Source organism: Notamacropus eugenii, chromosome 7 (genome assembly GCF_028372415.1).
Source record: "Notamacropus eugenii isolate mMacEug1 chromosome 7, mMacEug1.pri_v2, whole genome shotgun sequence".
NCBI classification, from domain to species: Eukaryota; Metazoa; Chordata; class Mammalia; order Diprotodontia; family Macropodidae; genus Notamacropus; species Notamacropus eugenii.
In genome coordinates this window covers 75,696,189-75,712,792 of record NC_092878.1, presented here as the reverse complement: position 1 = coordinate 75,712,792, position 16,604 = coordinate 75,696,189, and the positions used below count along the sequence as shown (strand labels likewise).

The 16,604-nt window shown below is 36.3% G+C and overlaps 1 protein-coding gene across 2 annotated transcripts in view; it reads left to right on the top strand.

Moving 5' to 3' along the window:
* Window positions 1-5,348, top strand: part of GALC (galactosylceramidase) — a 62,985-nt gene extending 57,637 nt beyond the window's left edge. For both annotated transcript variants that reach the window (XM_072623371.1, XM_072623372.1), the window contains exon 17: window positions 3,937-5,348. In XM_072623371.1, the coding sequence (XP_072479472.1) occupies window positions 3,937-4,092 (156 nt within the window). In that variant the 3' untranslated portion in view covers window positions 4,093-5,348. The remainder of the gene's footprint in view (window positions 1-3,936) is intronic.
* The last annotated feature ends 11,256 nt before the right edge of the window (window positions 5,349-16,604 follow it).

Genomic DNA, 16,604 nt, shown 5'->3' with positions numbered 1-16,604 from the left:
CCTTAAAAATTAGAATTGGGCAAATGGAAACTATTGACTCCATGAGACTTCAAGAAACAATAAAACAAAGTCAAAAGTATGAGCTATCTCGTTGGAAAAACAAATGACCTGGAAAACACATTAAGGAGAGATAATTTAAGAATTATTGGGCCACCTGAAAGACATGATCAAAGAAAGCCTAGATATGTTCTTTCAAGAAATTATAAAGGAAAACTATCCCATAATATCTTAGATCAGATAGTAAAATAGAAATTGAAAGAATCAATCCATTGCCACCTGAAAAACATCCCAGCATTAAAACTCCCAAGAATATTATAGTGAAATTCCAGGACTCCTTGGTCAAGAAAAAAATATTTTAAGTAGTCAGAAAGAAACAGTTTATATATCCTGGAGCCATAATCAGGATCACATGAGATTTAGAGGCTTCCATATTAAAGGAAGAGAGGATTTGGAATTGCTGAAAAGCCGTGCAGAACTAAATGTAGTTGTGCAGGGGAAAAAATGGGTATATGATGAAACAGAAAACTTGGATGTGTTCCTGATGAAAAGACCAGAGCTGAATAGAAAATTTGACTTTAAAATAGAAGCTTCAAGAGAAGCAGGAAAAGGTAAAAATGGAAGAGTAATTATAAGGGACTTAACAAAGTTAAACTTTTTGCATTCCTTTGTGGGAAGATGGTAAATGTAACTCCTAAGAACTTTATATTAATTAGAAGGAGTCCACATAGACAGAAGTCATGGGCGTGAATTAGTTATGTTGGGATAATCTCCACCCCAAAAAATGTTAGAAACAGGGATGCCCTGGGAGAAGGAGGAAGAGAGGGGTAAAATGGAGAAAATTTTCTCACACAAAACAGGTGTGCAAGGAAGAGCTTTTATAGTGGAAGGAAAAATAGGGTGGTGGAGGTGTGCAATGCTTGAACCTCACTCTCATCAGAATTGGTTCAAAGAGGGGAGAATATATATACACTCACTTTGCTATAGAAATAGATAGGAAAGGGAATAAGATATATGGGGTAGGGGAAGAGTGGTGGTTAAAGGGAGGGCAGATTAAGGGATGCAGTGGTTAGAAGCAAAACTGGCTTTTGAAGAGGGATAGGATAAAAAGAAAGAGAAGAATAAACAGAAGAAAATAGAATGGAAGGAAATCTACAGTTAGTAATCATAACTGTGATTGTGAATGGTAAATGCTAACCCATAAAATGGAAGCGGGTAGCGGAATTCAGCAGTATGTGTACACAGGAGGCACATTTGAAACAAAAAACACACAGAGTTAAAATAAGGGGCTTGAGCAAAATTTATTATGCATTAGGTGAAGTAAAAAAGTCAGGGACAGCAATCATGATCTCAAGACAAAGCAAAAGCAGAAATCAACCAAATTAAAAGATAATCGGGAAACTGTATTTTGCTAAAAGATACCATCGAAAATGATAAAAAATTTTTACGGCAAGTTCCTCTGATAAAGACCTCATTTCTCAAATATAGGGTGAATTGATTCAGATTTATACAATTAAGAGCCATTTCCCAGTTGATAAATGATCAAAGAATATGAATAGGTAGTTTTCAGAAGAAGAAATAAAAGCTATCTATAGTCATATAAAAAATGCTTGAAATCACTATTGACTAGAAAAAGGAAAATTAAAACAACTCTGAGGTAATCACCTCACCCTTTATCAGAAACGACAAATGCTGGAGGGGATGTGGGAAAATAGGTACATTAATGAACTATTGATGGAGTTGTGAACTAGTTCAACCATTATGGAGAACAATCTAGAACTATACCCAGAAGACTATAAAACTGCATACCTAGCAATGCCCCCACTAGATCTTATCCCAAAGAGATAAAATAAAAAGGAAAAGGACTTATATGTACAAAAATATTCATAGAAGCCGTTTTTCTTGTGGCAAAGAATTGGAAATTGAGAGGTTACCTATTAGCCAAATAGTTGAAGAAGTTGTGGCATGTGATTGTGATGAAGTAGAATTGTACTAAGAAATGATGGTAGGAGTGGTTTCAGAAAAACATGGCAAGACCTATATGAACTGATGCAAACTGAAATGAGAAGAATCTTGACATTATTGTGCACAGTAGCAGCAATATTGTAATGGTGATCAACAATGTTGTATGTTGGTCAGCTTGGCTACTCTCATCAAAACACTGATTCCAGAATTCCAAAAGACAAATGATGAAAAAATACTATTTACCTCCAGAGAATTAAGCTCTGAGTACAAATTGAAGTATACATTTCTTGCTTTTTTTTTTTTGAGATTTGTGTGTATGTGTGTGTGTGTTTGTGTGATGTCTAATATGGAAATGTTTTGCACGATTTCACATGTATAATTGATACTTTCTTTGTTTTCTCAGTGGGTGAGGGAGAATTGGGAGGAAGAGAATCTTAAACTCAACATTTTAAAATAATGTTAAAAATAAATAACTTTAAAAATATATATGTTCAGTTCAAGACCTGAAAGTATTGATTGAATGTTTGCTATTTGCTGAAATGCAAGAGAAGATGACATATCTTCATGCTAAAATGAATTTTATAGTGATGTATATACATTTGCATTGCAGCCTCACAATAACCCCTTGTTGGGGGGGAGTATTATGACCTATTAGAATGTAAACCTCTTGAGGACAGGGGCTATTTTCATTCCCCTCCCTCCCAAAATACTTGGCACATTGTAAGTGTTCAGTAAATGCTTTTTCATTAAAAAAAAAAAAAATCATGCTGTTCAGAATGTGAGAGCTGGTGATTCTATTGTCTTCTCTACCCTGATCAGACCTCATCTGGAGTACTATGTTTAGGTCTGGGTCCTATATTTGAGAAAGAATATTGCCATTCTTGAATGTATCCAGAGGAGGCTTACTAAAATAATAGAATCTTAAAATCATATATAGGCAAGTTGGTTGATCTTGAGGTTATTTAACCTGGAGAATAGGAAAAATGTAAGAGAGGTGATAACTTCAGATACTTGAAAGTAGCTGTCTTTTTGAAAAAGGATTGTATTTATTTTGCTTGGCTCCAAAGGCCAGACTAGGAACAGTGAGTGGAAGTTAAGAGAGATTTTCATTCAGTGTAAAGGAAAATGACTTAATGATCAGAACTGTCCAAAGTTGGAATGAGCTACTTTGGTCCTCAAGGACGTGAATGACTTCTCTATGACTGGAGGGCTGACTTCAAATGAAGGCTGGCTAAACGTGTTATAGGAGATAGGATTTCAGAAGATCCCTCACAACGCAGAAGTTCATTCCATGAAATCAACTGATGATGTGTTTCTTCACCTGACTAACCCCAACTTAATATTTAGAATAATGGCCTTCCCCTAAAGGCTTTCATTCAGCACATCAAATGGTGGTGAGTCTTAGTTTTTGGTGATAAAAGGCTGATTGATAGCCTGTAGATATTCCACTGGTCCTGAATTGGAATTGTTCGCAGTGACTAGAAGCTTATCTATTAATTTTCAGTGTACAAGAGCATACAAAAACAGATTAACATGTAAACACAAAACTATGAATTGATTTTGAGTGTTTTTCTTAATTTACTGAGTAATTGGAGAGCATTATATTTTGTTACTAAATTTTATTCATTTTAACTATTGTTAACTATTTTAAAATTGAAATATTGGAGTAGTTCTTTTGATCAAATACTATATATGTGAGAGATCAGTCAGTCAGTATTTATTAAGCATCTACTTACTGTGTGCTAGGGCACATAGAGCTGGCAGAAGAAAGTTATCTGATACTTTTTTCTTTTAATTAGTAATAAATTTTAATTAATATTAACAGAAAATTAATTAAATTATATTTTGTTATATAGAAATTCAGTGGTAAGCATAACAACTAGCTAGGTTAGCTACTAATATTAAATTTTTACATAGCATTAAGGAGAAAAAATTTATCCTATACATACATATTAACTTTTTTTTTTTGGACAGGGCTCTTCTGTTGGTGCCGTACTAGGTAATACACTTCTTTGGAAAGGTACGCCGCCCTCATATCCCCACAATGGCTGGGCGGCAATTGGAACACGCGGCTTTGAGTTTGCACAGTTTGACAACTTTCATATAGAGGGTGCAAAGGAGACTTCTTGAAACTCTCAAATAATGACTCCCCTCTCCTCCAGACTTCTTTTGAGTGTGGAATCGAAGTCAGTTCCTTGGGGCTTTTTGAGACTGAAAACACTGAGGGAGTTTGTTTTTATGCTTGATGCTACTGTAGTTTTTATTTACTTTTTTCTTATAGTTATTCTGATTTTTTAACATCCTTTCATAGGTTATATATTGCTTCCTTTTCTTAACAATTTTTCCATTGAGATCTCACAGTGATTATATTCTGATATTGAGGGAATTGGACCCTTGTATTTGGTTTGTAATTAGTTATGTAGTATGTATACTGAAAGCTTTCTCCATGTTGTGTAATACTAATAAACATAACTTTAAAGGCTTATTTATTATTGACATACTTACATGTGTCACATGTCATGATGAAAGAAATACTGTCTTAATCTTCAAAAAATCTTTTGTTTTCACCAAATAGTCTTATGCAATGCCCAGGGGAGCTTCAATTACAGAGTTTTATGGATTACCATGGGTGTTTCATCCTTACATTCTAAATGGACTTTTAAAAAATGGTGATGTAAGCAATTACAGGACTATTTCTAAAATGCCTTATTAGCAAACTACCTCCTAATCTTTCTTCAGGCAGTAATAGAGAAATGAATAGATAATTTGGGACTTTGATTATATGATATTGTGCTTAATTACCTTTTTTTTTTTCAAAAGTTATTTTCCTCACCATGGGTGAAGTCAATATTTTTGCTTGTGGAAAGAGGAAGGGAATTCTGATGTGACCTATCACGCAAAATGAAATTGTTGAATGACTTTTTGAATTATCATACCAGCTGCAATTTAACAACTCTTCAATACATCGATCAGTTTATATTTGATGAGTGCTGCATATGCTTTTTATATGATATAATTTGCTTCTAAAAATTGCCTTATTAGTAAACTACCTCCTAAACTTAATTCAGTCAGTAATAGAGGAATGAATAGATAATTTGGGACCTTGATTATATAATATTGTTCTTAATTGCCTTTTTAAAAAAGTTATTTTCCTCATTGTTGATGGTGTTTTTCTAAAGGTCATCATATCTACTGACAACTTTCAAGTCTTACTGATATTAAAAGTTAAAAGTGGATATCAACACTGTATTCTGTTTCAAAGGCATCAGTGATAGATTGTCTGGCAGGTTACTTTGTTCTACATATGTAGCCTGTTTAAGAGGAAGTACCCTACATTCTTGTTATTTGTGTAATGTGCATTTTATAATATATTTAATAACTGTTAATGAGTGGTGGTGTTATTCATTCATTTTCCCATCATGTCTGACTCTTGACTGCATTTAGGGGTTTTCTTGGCAAAGATACTGGAGTGGTTTTCCATTTCCTTCTCCAGCTCATTTTACAGATGAAGAGCTCTACTTCAGAGAGCGCAGCTCCAATGGGTTGGACACATTGTTCAAATGCAAAACATACGCTTGCCAAAAAGACTTTTATGGAGAACTCACACAGGGCAAGTGTTCACATGGCAGTCAGAAGAAGCGATACAAAGACACTCTCAAGGTCTCTCTTAACTTTGGAATTGATTGTGCAGCATGGGAGATGCTGGCACAGGATTGCTCAGCATGGTGTGCCTATATCAGAGAAGGCGATATGTGCTCTATGAGCAAAGCAGAATTGAAATAACTCAAAGGAAATGCAAGATGTACAGATTTAGAGAATCCACCTCAAATGTTCACATGGATTATGTGTGCTCAACCTGTGGTAGAACCTTCTGAGCTTGTGTTGGTCTGATCAGCCAGCCAGGCATACCGAAACTTGACTCTTAGCATAGTGATGTCATTTTGGTCCTCTTTGAGATTGAAGGACCACAATCAACCAACCAACAGATGAGGATACTGAGGCAAAGAGAATTAAGTGGCTTGCTCAGGGTCACACAGCTCAGAAGTGTCTGAGGCCAGATTGAACTCAGGAAGATGAGTCTTCCTCATTCTAGGCCTGGCACTTTATTGTACCACCAACACTGTTAAAGACAGAATAAAGGCATAAGGTGGAGGTTGTCAGATACAGTAATAGCTACTTTTTTGCTCATAGATCACTAAGTTAGACGAGAATACTTCTCTCCTTAAATTTTCCTAGAGCACTTTGGTACACTTTTTGTTTTTAACTTCTTGTCTTGTCTGTGGACCTCTTCCCTTGTCTTGTCTGTGGAGCTCTTCCTTTGTCTTGTCTGTGGACCTCTTTCCCTATCCATGAGCCTCCCCTTTCTCCCAATAGGATGTAAGCTCCTTGAGAGTCTTGTCAATTTTTTTTTAATTTTTGTATTTCATTTGCCTAACATGGTGTTTTGTGCACAGTAGTTCCTTAATTAATGTTTATTGAATTGAATCCCACATAGACTGTTATGCCTATGTAGAAAACTCAAGGATTTATATTGTTAGTACTAACTATATTTTTCTCTAAAAGCAGCATTCATGCTTTATGAATTTTAGCCCATGCAGAATTAGAAGAATTTCTTTGTCGTTCCTTTCCCCCCATCTTGAATAAAAGGACCAATAGGCTTTGTTTATTACCCTTAGAAAATGCATATGTGCTGCCATTTCTGGGAAGGTCAGAGGAAATTTGGAGGGGTTTCTTGTTACTGTTACTTTCATTCTCCTAGAAATTCTGAAACTTACCTGGAAGAGGGGGGAAAACCCACACTCAGGTGAATAATTAGATGCAGTTGATTCCTAAATTTGCATTTCCAACCTTTGTCCCTCTTCTGTGTTTCCCATCCAGCATTATCAATCACTCATTGAACATCTCCAACTAGATTTAGTAATGGCATCTTAAATTTGCCATACTGAAAACAGAGTTCATTCTCTTTCCCCACAAATGTACTTCTCTTCCTAACATTTTTTTTACTGATGAGAGCAATAACTGTCCTTTCAGTTACACAGTTTCTCAACTTGCAATCATCCCTCTTCCTGACCCGTCAGGTCTAATTGGAAGCCAAGGCAGACCAATTCTGACTTCTCAGTCTATCTTGCATCCATCCCCTTCTCTTTAATCACATAGCTCTCATCCTAATTCAGGCATTTATCACCTCTTGCCTTGACTATTTTGATAGCCTCTCTGCCTCATACCTCCCATCTCCAATCCATCCTCCACACTTCTGACAAACTCATAATTCTTATGACCAATCTCTTGCTAAAGAATCTCTGTTGGATTTTTAAAGCCATTCACAGTTGGGCTCCAGCCCTCATAGGCTTATTGCACATTAATTTCCTACCTTCACATTGTTTTCTAGTGAAACACCTTTTTGCTGCCTTCCCATACATGACATTGCATCTGTCATTTCTGTGTCTTTAGGTAATCTGTCTCTTACGCCTGGAATGCATTTATTCCTCATTTATACCTCATAAAATCCTTAGCTTCCAGCAAAGTCCTACAGGAGTTCTGTCCTGACCCTTCCAGCTACTAGTGCCACCCTTGCCATCACATTCCTACACCTCCACTCTAAAACAACATTTTGTATGTTTTCTATTTAGGTTTCTATGTATATTTGTATTTCCTTTCTAATATAATGTAAATTCTGAAGGTGAATAATGACTTGTTTTTCTCTTTTTATCACCTGTGCCTGACACAATACCTCAAATATAAAAGGTATACAATAAATGTTTATGATTGTTGATTATCTTAATTCATGTAACAGTTAAAATTAAGGTAGATTGAGGCACAAAGTTCCAAGCATAATTATATTATTAATAAAGCATGAATTTACTGATAAATAGGATCTTGGCTTCCCCAGCAAGGCTATGACCCTGAATAAGAGAGAATGTTCTATACTATAGTTGTGGAGAGTACAGAAAATATGGGGAGCCAGCATTATAGATGGAAGAAAACTGAACAGAAACTGGGAGTGAGAGTTAGTGACAACCACCTGCTTCCATCTGTGATTAAGAGATATTCATTATTTGAGTCCCACTGCATCTGCAAAGACAGAGATCGTGAACCAGACTTCTTTGGATAACAAATCAGACATCCTTGAAGGTGTTTTGGTGGTGTAAAGATATTAGATTGGACTCTGGTGTCCACCTTTCTCCTTCAAGGATACCAAATTTCCTTGACACAATAATCGAACAGTGATTGACAAGATTTCTGGATTTCTAAACTCATTACAAAACAGCTGAATTTCTGAACTGATTTCAGAGACAAAGAATTGTTTCTTAGGCAGTTATAGGACAAAAATCAATTAACTGAAAAAAAAAAGGATCAACTTTTTAAAAAGACAGAATCAATCTGATTATTTCACCAGGAAGACAGTTCACTGATTTTTGCACTGGTGGAACAGGTTCTACTAAAGTTTTTTATGTTTTTAAAATGCTACTAAACATTTTCAGTGAACTGTTGTATTATAATAAATAAGCTTATTATAAAGTGATGTTATTCATATTTGTACTTTCTCTTCAAGGATTTAATAATATGTTAGTTCATAAGTAGCTGCCAAAAAAACTATTTAGTCGAATGAAATAGGAATCATAAAAAGGATTTCATATTTGCAAAAAAATTTATAAAATGCATTTATTAATGTAGTCTTGTGGAAATGCATCTCAGTGTTCTTGAGCAGAAGTATGATCTGTTAGTTAGTGTCTTTGCATGTGCGTGTGTGTGTATGTAATATGTATTTGTGTAAAATGAATTGTCAGTAGGATATCTGATAGATTTTCTTCCCAGGGATGTGAAGGATACAAAAACTGTTCTTATATATCTAAAACAAATGCCTGGTGACTTACCATGTTTACAGTGGTATTTAGGTAGAAATTGTTTTTGAAATAAATGTTTATTTTTTGAAAGTTCCTCTTTTGTACATTTCAGTAATATTTTACTTTATATAATTTATTTTCCTTTTTGGTTAAACTAGAATCAGAGGATGGAACTACTGCTTCCATATGGCTGCCAGTACATAGCTATATCTCTGCCTTATACTTAAAGTGAACCAGAAAAGGCATCTAGAAATTTCATACAGGTGCAGTTCAGTAGGCCACAAGTGAAAAGATTGTCTTGTTTAAGACTGGCAGCTTTATTAAAAAAAATATTTTTTAAAGCCTACCCCTGGGAAAAAGTACTTTAAGTCTTGGATAGATCCTGAAAAAAAGAGAGTGAACTAGGCCCAGAATTGAATAGGACAGAGTCAGATGGGTTGCATTTTGGATATTGAACAGTGTTCTTTAGGTTTCCAACCTTCCCTTAAAACAAAGCCCCAACTTTTTAACACAAGTATTCTTCTTGTGGTGTTATAATATTATGAATCATGATATACCAAAGTCTCTTGAGAATTAAAATTGTTGGTCCCCTGAAATTCAGTAGAAAGACCAGTAGTGTAGGTAAATAGGCTTTAGTGTATTAAGAGCAAAGAATTATATAACAACATTAGTGTCTGATATGACCAAAGAGATAGATGGTTATTAAATGAGTCTGGCCTGTTAGTAAGAAAAAGGTGGAAGAGATAGTGTGTTTCATTGTTACTCACATGATGTCCAAGTCTTTGAAGGAAAATTCCCAGCATGTTGGGGGCCCCCCATTGGAAGATTTGTAAGAAGCCATGGACAAGTCACACAGAATGAGAAGGCATGTGTGGTCTGTGCTCTGTATCATTTACAGGGTACCAACATTGAAGAGAACACGTTCTTAGAGATATTAAAGCTTTGCAGTACTATTAGATTAAAGTGAAAATTGAGTTCAGCAAACATGCCCACTATATGTACTGCACTGCCACATAGACAGAAACATGAAGAGCAAAGCTCCTGCCATCAAAGAATTTATGATTTTGTAGGGGAAAGGAGGAAGGAGGCCCATATAAAAAGAGCTATAATATAAGGTAGAAAGTTGTACACAGGGAGGAAGTCTGACTGACATAATATGTTAAGGTCAAGGGGGAGCAGACAATCTTTTTTTAATTTTAATGTTTTATTTTTAACACAGTTTATAACAGATAAAGCAATTCAAACTTTTGGTCAGGTGATACTTCTTTTTAAAGCATTTACAATATGGACCACAAAAGAATTTTTTTTTAAGCATTAACCAACTGATACACAAATAATATTTGTGTTGCTAACTTCACAAGCTCTTGACCTAATTGTCTTCACAGTATTACTAAGAATTAAAGGACCCTAACTTGTTGTTGGTCTAAAGTCCTATGCCTAACAGCTTAATTTTAGACTTAACCTCTGATGTTCCCCTACCAACAATCTATAATTGAATAGATCTGGTATTAAGCTTACAAACCTTTTGACTATAGGAAATTGCCACCAAGAGTAGGGACATTGCAGGGATACAACATCTCCCCAACTTCATGTCATTTCCAGGCAGGATTAGATTATCCACTTGCATTCAGTCAGGCTTAAAGTCTTCCAGGTGTCAGTGGGGAAATTGAATCAGGAGAGCCCTACCTCAGCCCAGGCTGAACAGCCGCTCTCCCACCCTTCCCATGAGATCATCTTATGCAGTTCATACCAGCATCTCACCAGCTTACTGGCATCATGGATTGGAGGCTTAGATAGCCTTTCTTGGTACCCATACCTGGAGTTAGACTCAGAAGAATAGTCACTTAATAGTCCCATAGCATCTAAAAATGGCAAGTTCTAATAACCAGGTTTCAAATATGATTATAATTTCACTTTGGCTAAGGAACATCTTTTGAGGTAAGTCTTAAGTGGCTTACATGCCTTTCTATACATGTTCTAGTTCCTGATTAGATAGCAATCATAAAATCAAATTTATCATTAAAGCCTTAACTTTTCCATCAATGCCAAATTTTGCCTGAGGTTACTTTCCTCTAGGGAATTTAGACTGAAACTCTTTTCCCCAAACTAAAGATGTCTTTGATTTATTCTCAGTAATTAATTCAGTCAGTTGTTTTAATACTAATTGCTTTTACCTCACTTTGTAACATGTCCAATTTTTCTCCCCATCACTCCCCTTCCCCTGCTTCCTAATACCTTGCATTCTGATTATTCCTTCCCTCAATGTACCCTCCCTTTTATCACACCCCACCCTTCCCTTATCCCCATCTTCTCTTTTTTCTTGTAGGGCAAGATAAATTTCTATACCCCATTCCCTGTAGTTCTTATTTCCCGATTATATGCAATAAAAATTCTCAGCATTCGTTTCTAATACTTTGAATTCCAACTTCTCTCCTTCCCCCTTCCCTCCCCAGCCCCACTGAGAAGGCAAGCAATTCAATACAGACTAAATGTGTGTTCTTTTGCAAAAGACTTCCATAATAATCATGTTGTGTAATACTAATTATATTGCCCTCTGTCCTACTCTATCCCCCCTTAATTTTTTTCCCTACAATTGACCTTGTCCCTTCTCAAAAGTGTTTTTTTCTAGTGACTCTCTTCTTCCATTTGCCCACCCTTCTAACATTCCCCTCACCCCACTTGTCACCTCCTCTCCTACTTTCCTGTGGTGTGATATAAATTTTCATATCAAATTTAGTGAGCATGTTACACCCTCCTTCAGCCACATGTGGAGAGAGTAGCTTTATTTTTCCCCTCTCCCCTTCTCCCTTATCTCCTCCATTGAATAAGATTTTTCTTATCTCTTTTATGAGTTATAACTTGCTCCATTTCATTACTCCCTTTCTCTTCCCGGAATTTTCCTCCTTCACCTCTTAATTTTTATTTTATTTTTAATTTTGTGTGTGGATGTGTGGATATCATCTTTTCTGATATAACACACCTTGTACTCTCTATCTATCTATCTGTGTGTGTGTGTGTGTGTATATGTATGTACCCATCTCCATCTACCCAAATACTGAGAAAAGATTCAAGAGTTAAAAATATTTTCTTTCCATGTAGTAATGTAAACAGTTTAGCTTTAGAGAGTCTTTTATGATTTTTCTTTCCTGTTTACCTTTTCATGCTTCTCTTGATTCTTCTCTTGGGAAGTCAAATTTTTAAATACAGATCTGGTCTTTTCCTCAACATGAATGATTGAAAGTTGTCTATATCATTGAATGACCATTTTTTCCCTTGAAGTATTATACTCAGATTTGCTGGGTAAGTGATTCTTGGTTTCAATCCCAGTTCCTTTGACCTCTGAAATATCCCATTCCAAGCCCTTTGATCCCTTAATGTTGAAGCTGCCAGATCCTGTGTTATCCTGATTGCATTTCCACAGTACTCAAATTGTTTCTTTCTAGCTGCTTGCAGTATTTTCTCCTTGATCTGGGAACTCTGAAATTTGGCCATAATATTCCTAGGAGTTTCTCTGTTTGGGTCTCTTTCAGGAGAATTGTGAGAATTTCAGGAGAATTGGTGAATTCTTTCAATATTTATTTTGCCCTCTGATTCTATAATGTCAGGGCAGTTTTCCTTTATAATTTCATGGAAGATAATGTCTCAGCTCTTTTTTTGATCATGGCTTTCAGGTAGTCTAATAATTTTTAAATTGTTTCTCCTGGATCTATTTTCCAGGTCAGTTGTTTTTCCAATGAGGTGTTTCACATTATCTTCTATTTTTTCAAATTTTTGGTTTTGTTTACTAACTGCTTGGTTTTACTCAAAGTCATTCGTTTCCCTGAACTCAATTCTCTCTTTCAACGAATTATTTTGTTCAGTGAGCTTTTGAACCTTCTCCTCCATTTGGCTAATTCTGCTTTTTAAAACCTCCTTCTCCTTGTTGGCTTTTTGGACCTCTTTTTCCAGTTGAGTTAGCCTCTTTTTAAAGCTGTTATTTTCCTCAGCATTTTTTTTGGTTCTCCTTTAGTAAGCTGCTTACTTGTTTTTTAAGGTTTTCTATTGCCTGAGCCCAGTTTAAGTTCCCTTTGGAGACAGAGGCCTTGACTTCCTCTGACATTATGCCTTGTTCTTCCTCATCCAAAAGGATGGGAGGAGACACCTGTTCCCCAAGAAAGTAACCTTCTATGGTCTTATTTTCTTTCCCTTTTTTGGGCATTTTCCCAGCCAGTTACTTGACTTCTGACTTTCCTCTCCAGAACCACCTGGCCTCCAGTTCCACCAAGCCAGCACTGGGGGCTGAGATTCAGATGAACTGCTCCCTAGCCTCAGGGGTTTTAGGTGGGGGCAGGGCTGCTATTCAGTGTGAGATTAAGATCAGCTGCTCAGGTGGGGGCAGGGCTGCCATCCAGGGCTCAGTTCCCTCAGAGGGTTTATGAGGAGACCTTCAACAATGGATGCAGGCTACTGCCTGCTTTGGGAGCCCCTGTCTACTGCTGCCTCCTGAGGGGGCCTGAGTTATGGGGGCACCCCACTCCCTTCTCGTCCAGCCAGAAAGGCCCTCTCACTGACCTTTGGAGCCTGTGGGTTGAGGGATCTGCGCTGCAGCTGGAGGTTCCGTCTCTGAAACCTGCTTGGATCTGCTCCTTTCAGTACCACATGGCCAATGCAGGGCTGAACTCTGATCAACTTCTGGTGCAAGACAGACCTTTCCTGTCAGTCTTTCAGGTCACTCTGGGATAGAAATCTCCTCCACTCCATTGTTCTGTGGCTTCTGCTGCTCTAGAATTTGTTGACAGTTCTTCTTTACAGGTATTTTATGGGCTGTGGGGTAAGAGCTAGCATATGTGTATCTTTGTACTCTACCATCTTGGCTCTTCCCCAAGCAGACAATCTTTGTAGGACAAGTACAGGATTTCAGTAGGAATAGGAGGGTATTGAGTATTTCTGGCATATGTAAATGCCCAGAAGCAGCATAGATTTGAAATTTAAAAAAAATTATTCAGACATTAAAACCAAAGAACAAAGCATAGATCAATAGAATTCATGTAATGCTGAGGGAAAATCTCAGATACAGCAATCCTAGAAATGTGATTATCAAGCTTCAGAGCTCCCAGGAAGAAGGAGGAGGAGGAGAAAAGGATTTTAAGAGACTAGGAAAAGACATCACATACTTTGGAATTGCAGTCACTATAAGAAAGGAAAGAAAATGTTAAAACATGATACAGTGAAGGGAAATTATTTTTAACTGACAGTAAGATTCTGTAAAGTTTAATATAACCCCACAGAGTAAAGCAGACTTTTTACAAAATGGGTCACTTCTAAACATTCTTATTGAGGAACCCAGAGCTTTGCAGAGACTTTAAAGGGAAAAACAACATGTAAAGCAAATTTTAAGAAAGGGAAACAACTCAAAAAAGTTAATTGATTATGCACTTGCATTCTGAAAAGGGAAGAGAAAACCACTGTCCTTTTGTAATCGCACAAAGATGAAGGAAACTAGAAGATGAAGCAAACTATGGGCTTGGGCATTTTTTAAAAAGGGAGTTCCAGAAAGATCAGAGGGGAGCAGGAAAGAAGTTAATATTTCTTATTATTGAAGTACTGCAAGGGATTAGTCAAATATTGGTTTGAGGAATGTTAAACTCATGAATCTCATTCTTTTCTGAACCAAACAAGGCAAGGTGAAAATGTTATATGATAGAAACAGGGAAGCAAATGAGATGTACTGGAATGAAGAAAAGAATATTGAGAAAGAGGGCAAAATCAGGGAAGGGAAAATCTTGATAGGAAGTGCAGCAAAAGAAGTAATTTAAAAGAAATTGAGGGAGGGGTTGGAAACCAAGCATAACTGGGAAGAGGATGACCTCACCTATAAAACAAGAAGAGGCAGAATGGATTTGAAAACAAAGCTCAACAATTTTTAAAATAAGAAACATAAATTATATTGAGCTAAAATGAGGGGTTGGATTAGAATTTTTTATACTACAGCAGAATCCAAAAATAGGGGAAAGCATTTTTGGCATGACAGATGACAGTGAAAGTATATTTGGCCATTTGAGACAAGCAGGGGAACTGCTTAAAAGCAAAATAGAAAATTTATAAATATATGTTGACCAAATGACATAGCACCTAATCACTTAAAGGGAAAAATAGCAAAGGTCTATGATTATTTGGGACTTCAAAAACTTTCAGATTTAGACATCTAGCAGAAAAATTAAAAAGAAATTAAGAATCTAATTATTAGAGAAAGTAGGTTTGTGCTGTTTGTGCCCATGGAGTCAAGAAAACAGGTTTAAGTTCTGCCTCTGACATTCAGGCTATTTGAACCTGAACAACTCACTTCGCCTCTTAATGCTCCAGGCAACTCTCCAAAACTATTTAGAGTTCCAAAGAATAGGTCTTTTATCTTCATCTATGGTTGCTTCATTAGTGGTTGTTTCCTCACTGAGAGTTCTCTACACAAATGAAATCATAGATTTGGAGCAAGGGGAAGTATATATACTAGGAAATGTATATATACTAAGTAGGTTACTGAATGAGAACCTTAAGTAATACAACTTTTCCAGTATTGACATTATTTTTACAAAAATTGACCACAGGTTACATCATAAAGGACTCTGACTGAGAAAAGAAGAAACATTAAATGAATCCTTTTTAGGCTATATATGCACTGAATATAATCAAGGGAAATATGAACAAAACACTCAGACTTAAATGCATGCCAAATAGAATCTGAAATAATGACAATGCCAAAAAATGAATGATAGAATGACAATTACATTAAAAATTTTTTTACAATGAGATATACCAAAATTCTTGAGATGTAACGAACAGTCCTTAGGGGGAGAATTTTTATCTCTAAATAGCTGTCAATAAAAGAAAGGAAAAAAAAATCAATGAATTATGCATGCAACTAAAAAATGAAAATGAAAAATGAAAAACTAGCCCCCAACAAACTCAAAAGTAGAAATCCTGGATACAAGAGATATTGAAAATATAAAAGTAGAGTTGAGAATTGGTCCAACTGTTCTGAAAAAAAATTACAAATATGTGAGAAGTTAGTAAACTATAACCTTGGTTCAAGAATCCCACTATTGGCCATATCCTCCAAAGATGTCAATGACAGAAAGAAAGGCTCTTCATATAACAAAATAGTCATTCATACCAGCGCTCTTTCTAGTAAGGGCAGCTAGGTGGTGCAGTGGATAGAGCACCAGTGCAGGAGTCAGGAGATTTGAACCTGAGTTCAAATCTCACCTCAGACACTTGACACTTACTAGCTATGTGACCTTTGGCAAGTCACTTAACCCCAACTGCGTCATCCTCGGTCATCTCCAGTCATCCTGATGAATATCTGGTCACTGGATTCAGATGGCTCTGGAGGAGAAGTGAGTCTGGTGACCTGCACAGCCCTCCCTCACTCAAAATAAGGTCAAGTGCAAGTCATGTCATTATTTCTCTGATGACATGGTCTTCTTCAGCAACAAAAGGCAAACACACACACACACACACACACACAACATCTTTTTAGTAAGCAAAAACTAGGAACAAAGTAGGTGTCTGTAGGTTGGAGAGTGGCTGAACACCTTTCAGCATATGTTTGTCATGGGATATTGTGCTATAAAAAACAAATATGAGCAATTCATAGAAATATGATGAAATCTATGAAATGATACTGAGTGCAAAAAGCAGTACCAAGAAAATACAGTAATATAAATGAATGTGTTAAAGCACAGCTGAACTCATATTAATCACAAAGAACAATCTTAGTTCCAGAGTCCTCTTCTTCATAGAGAGGAGGTTGACTATGGGAAA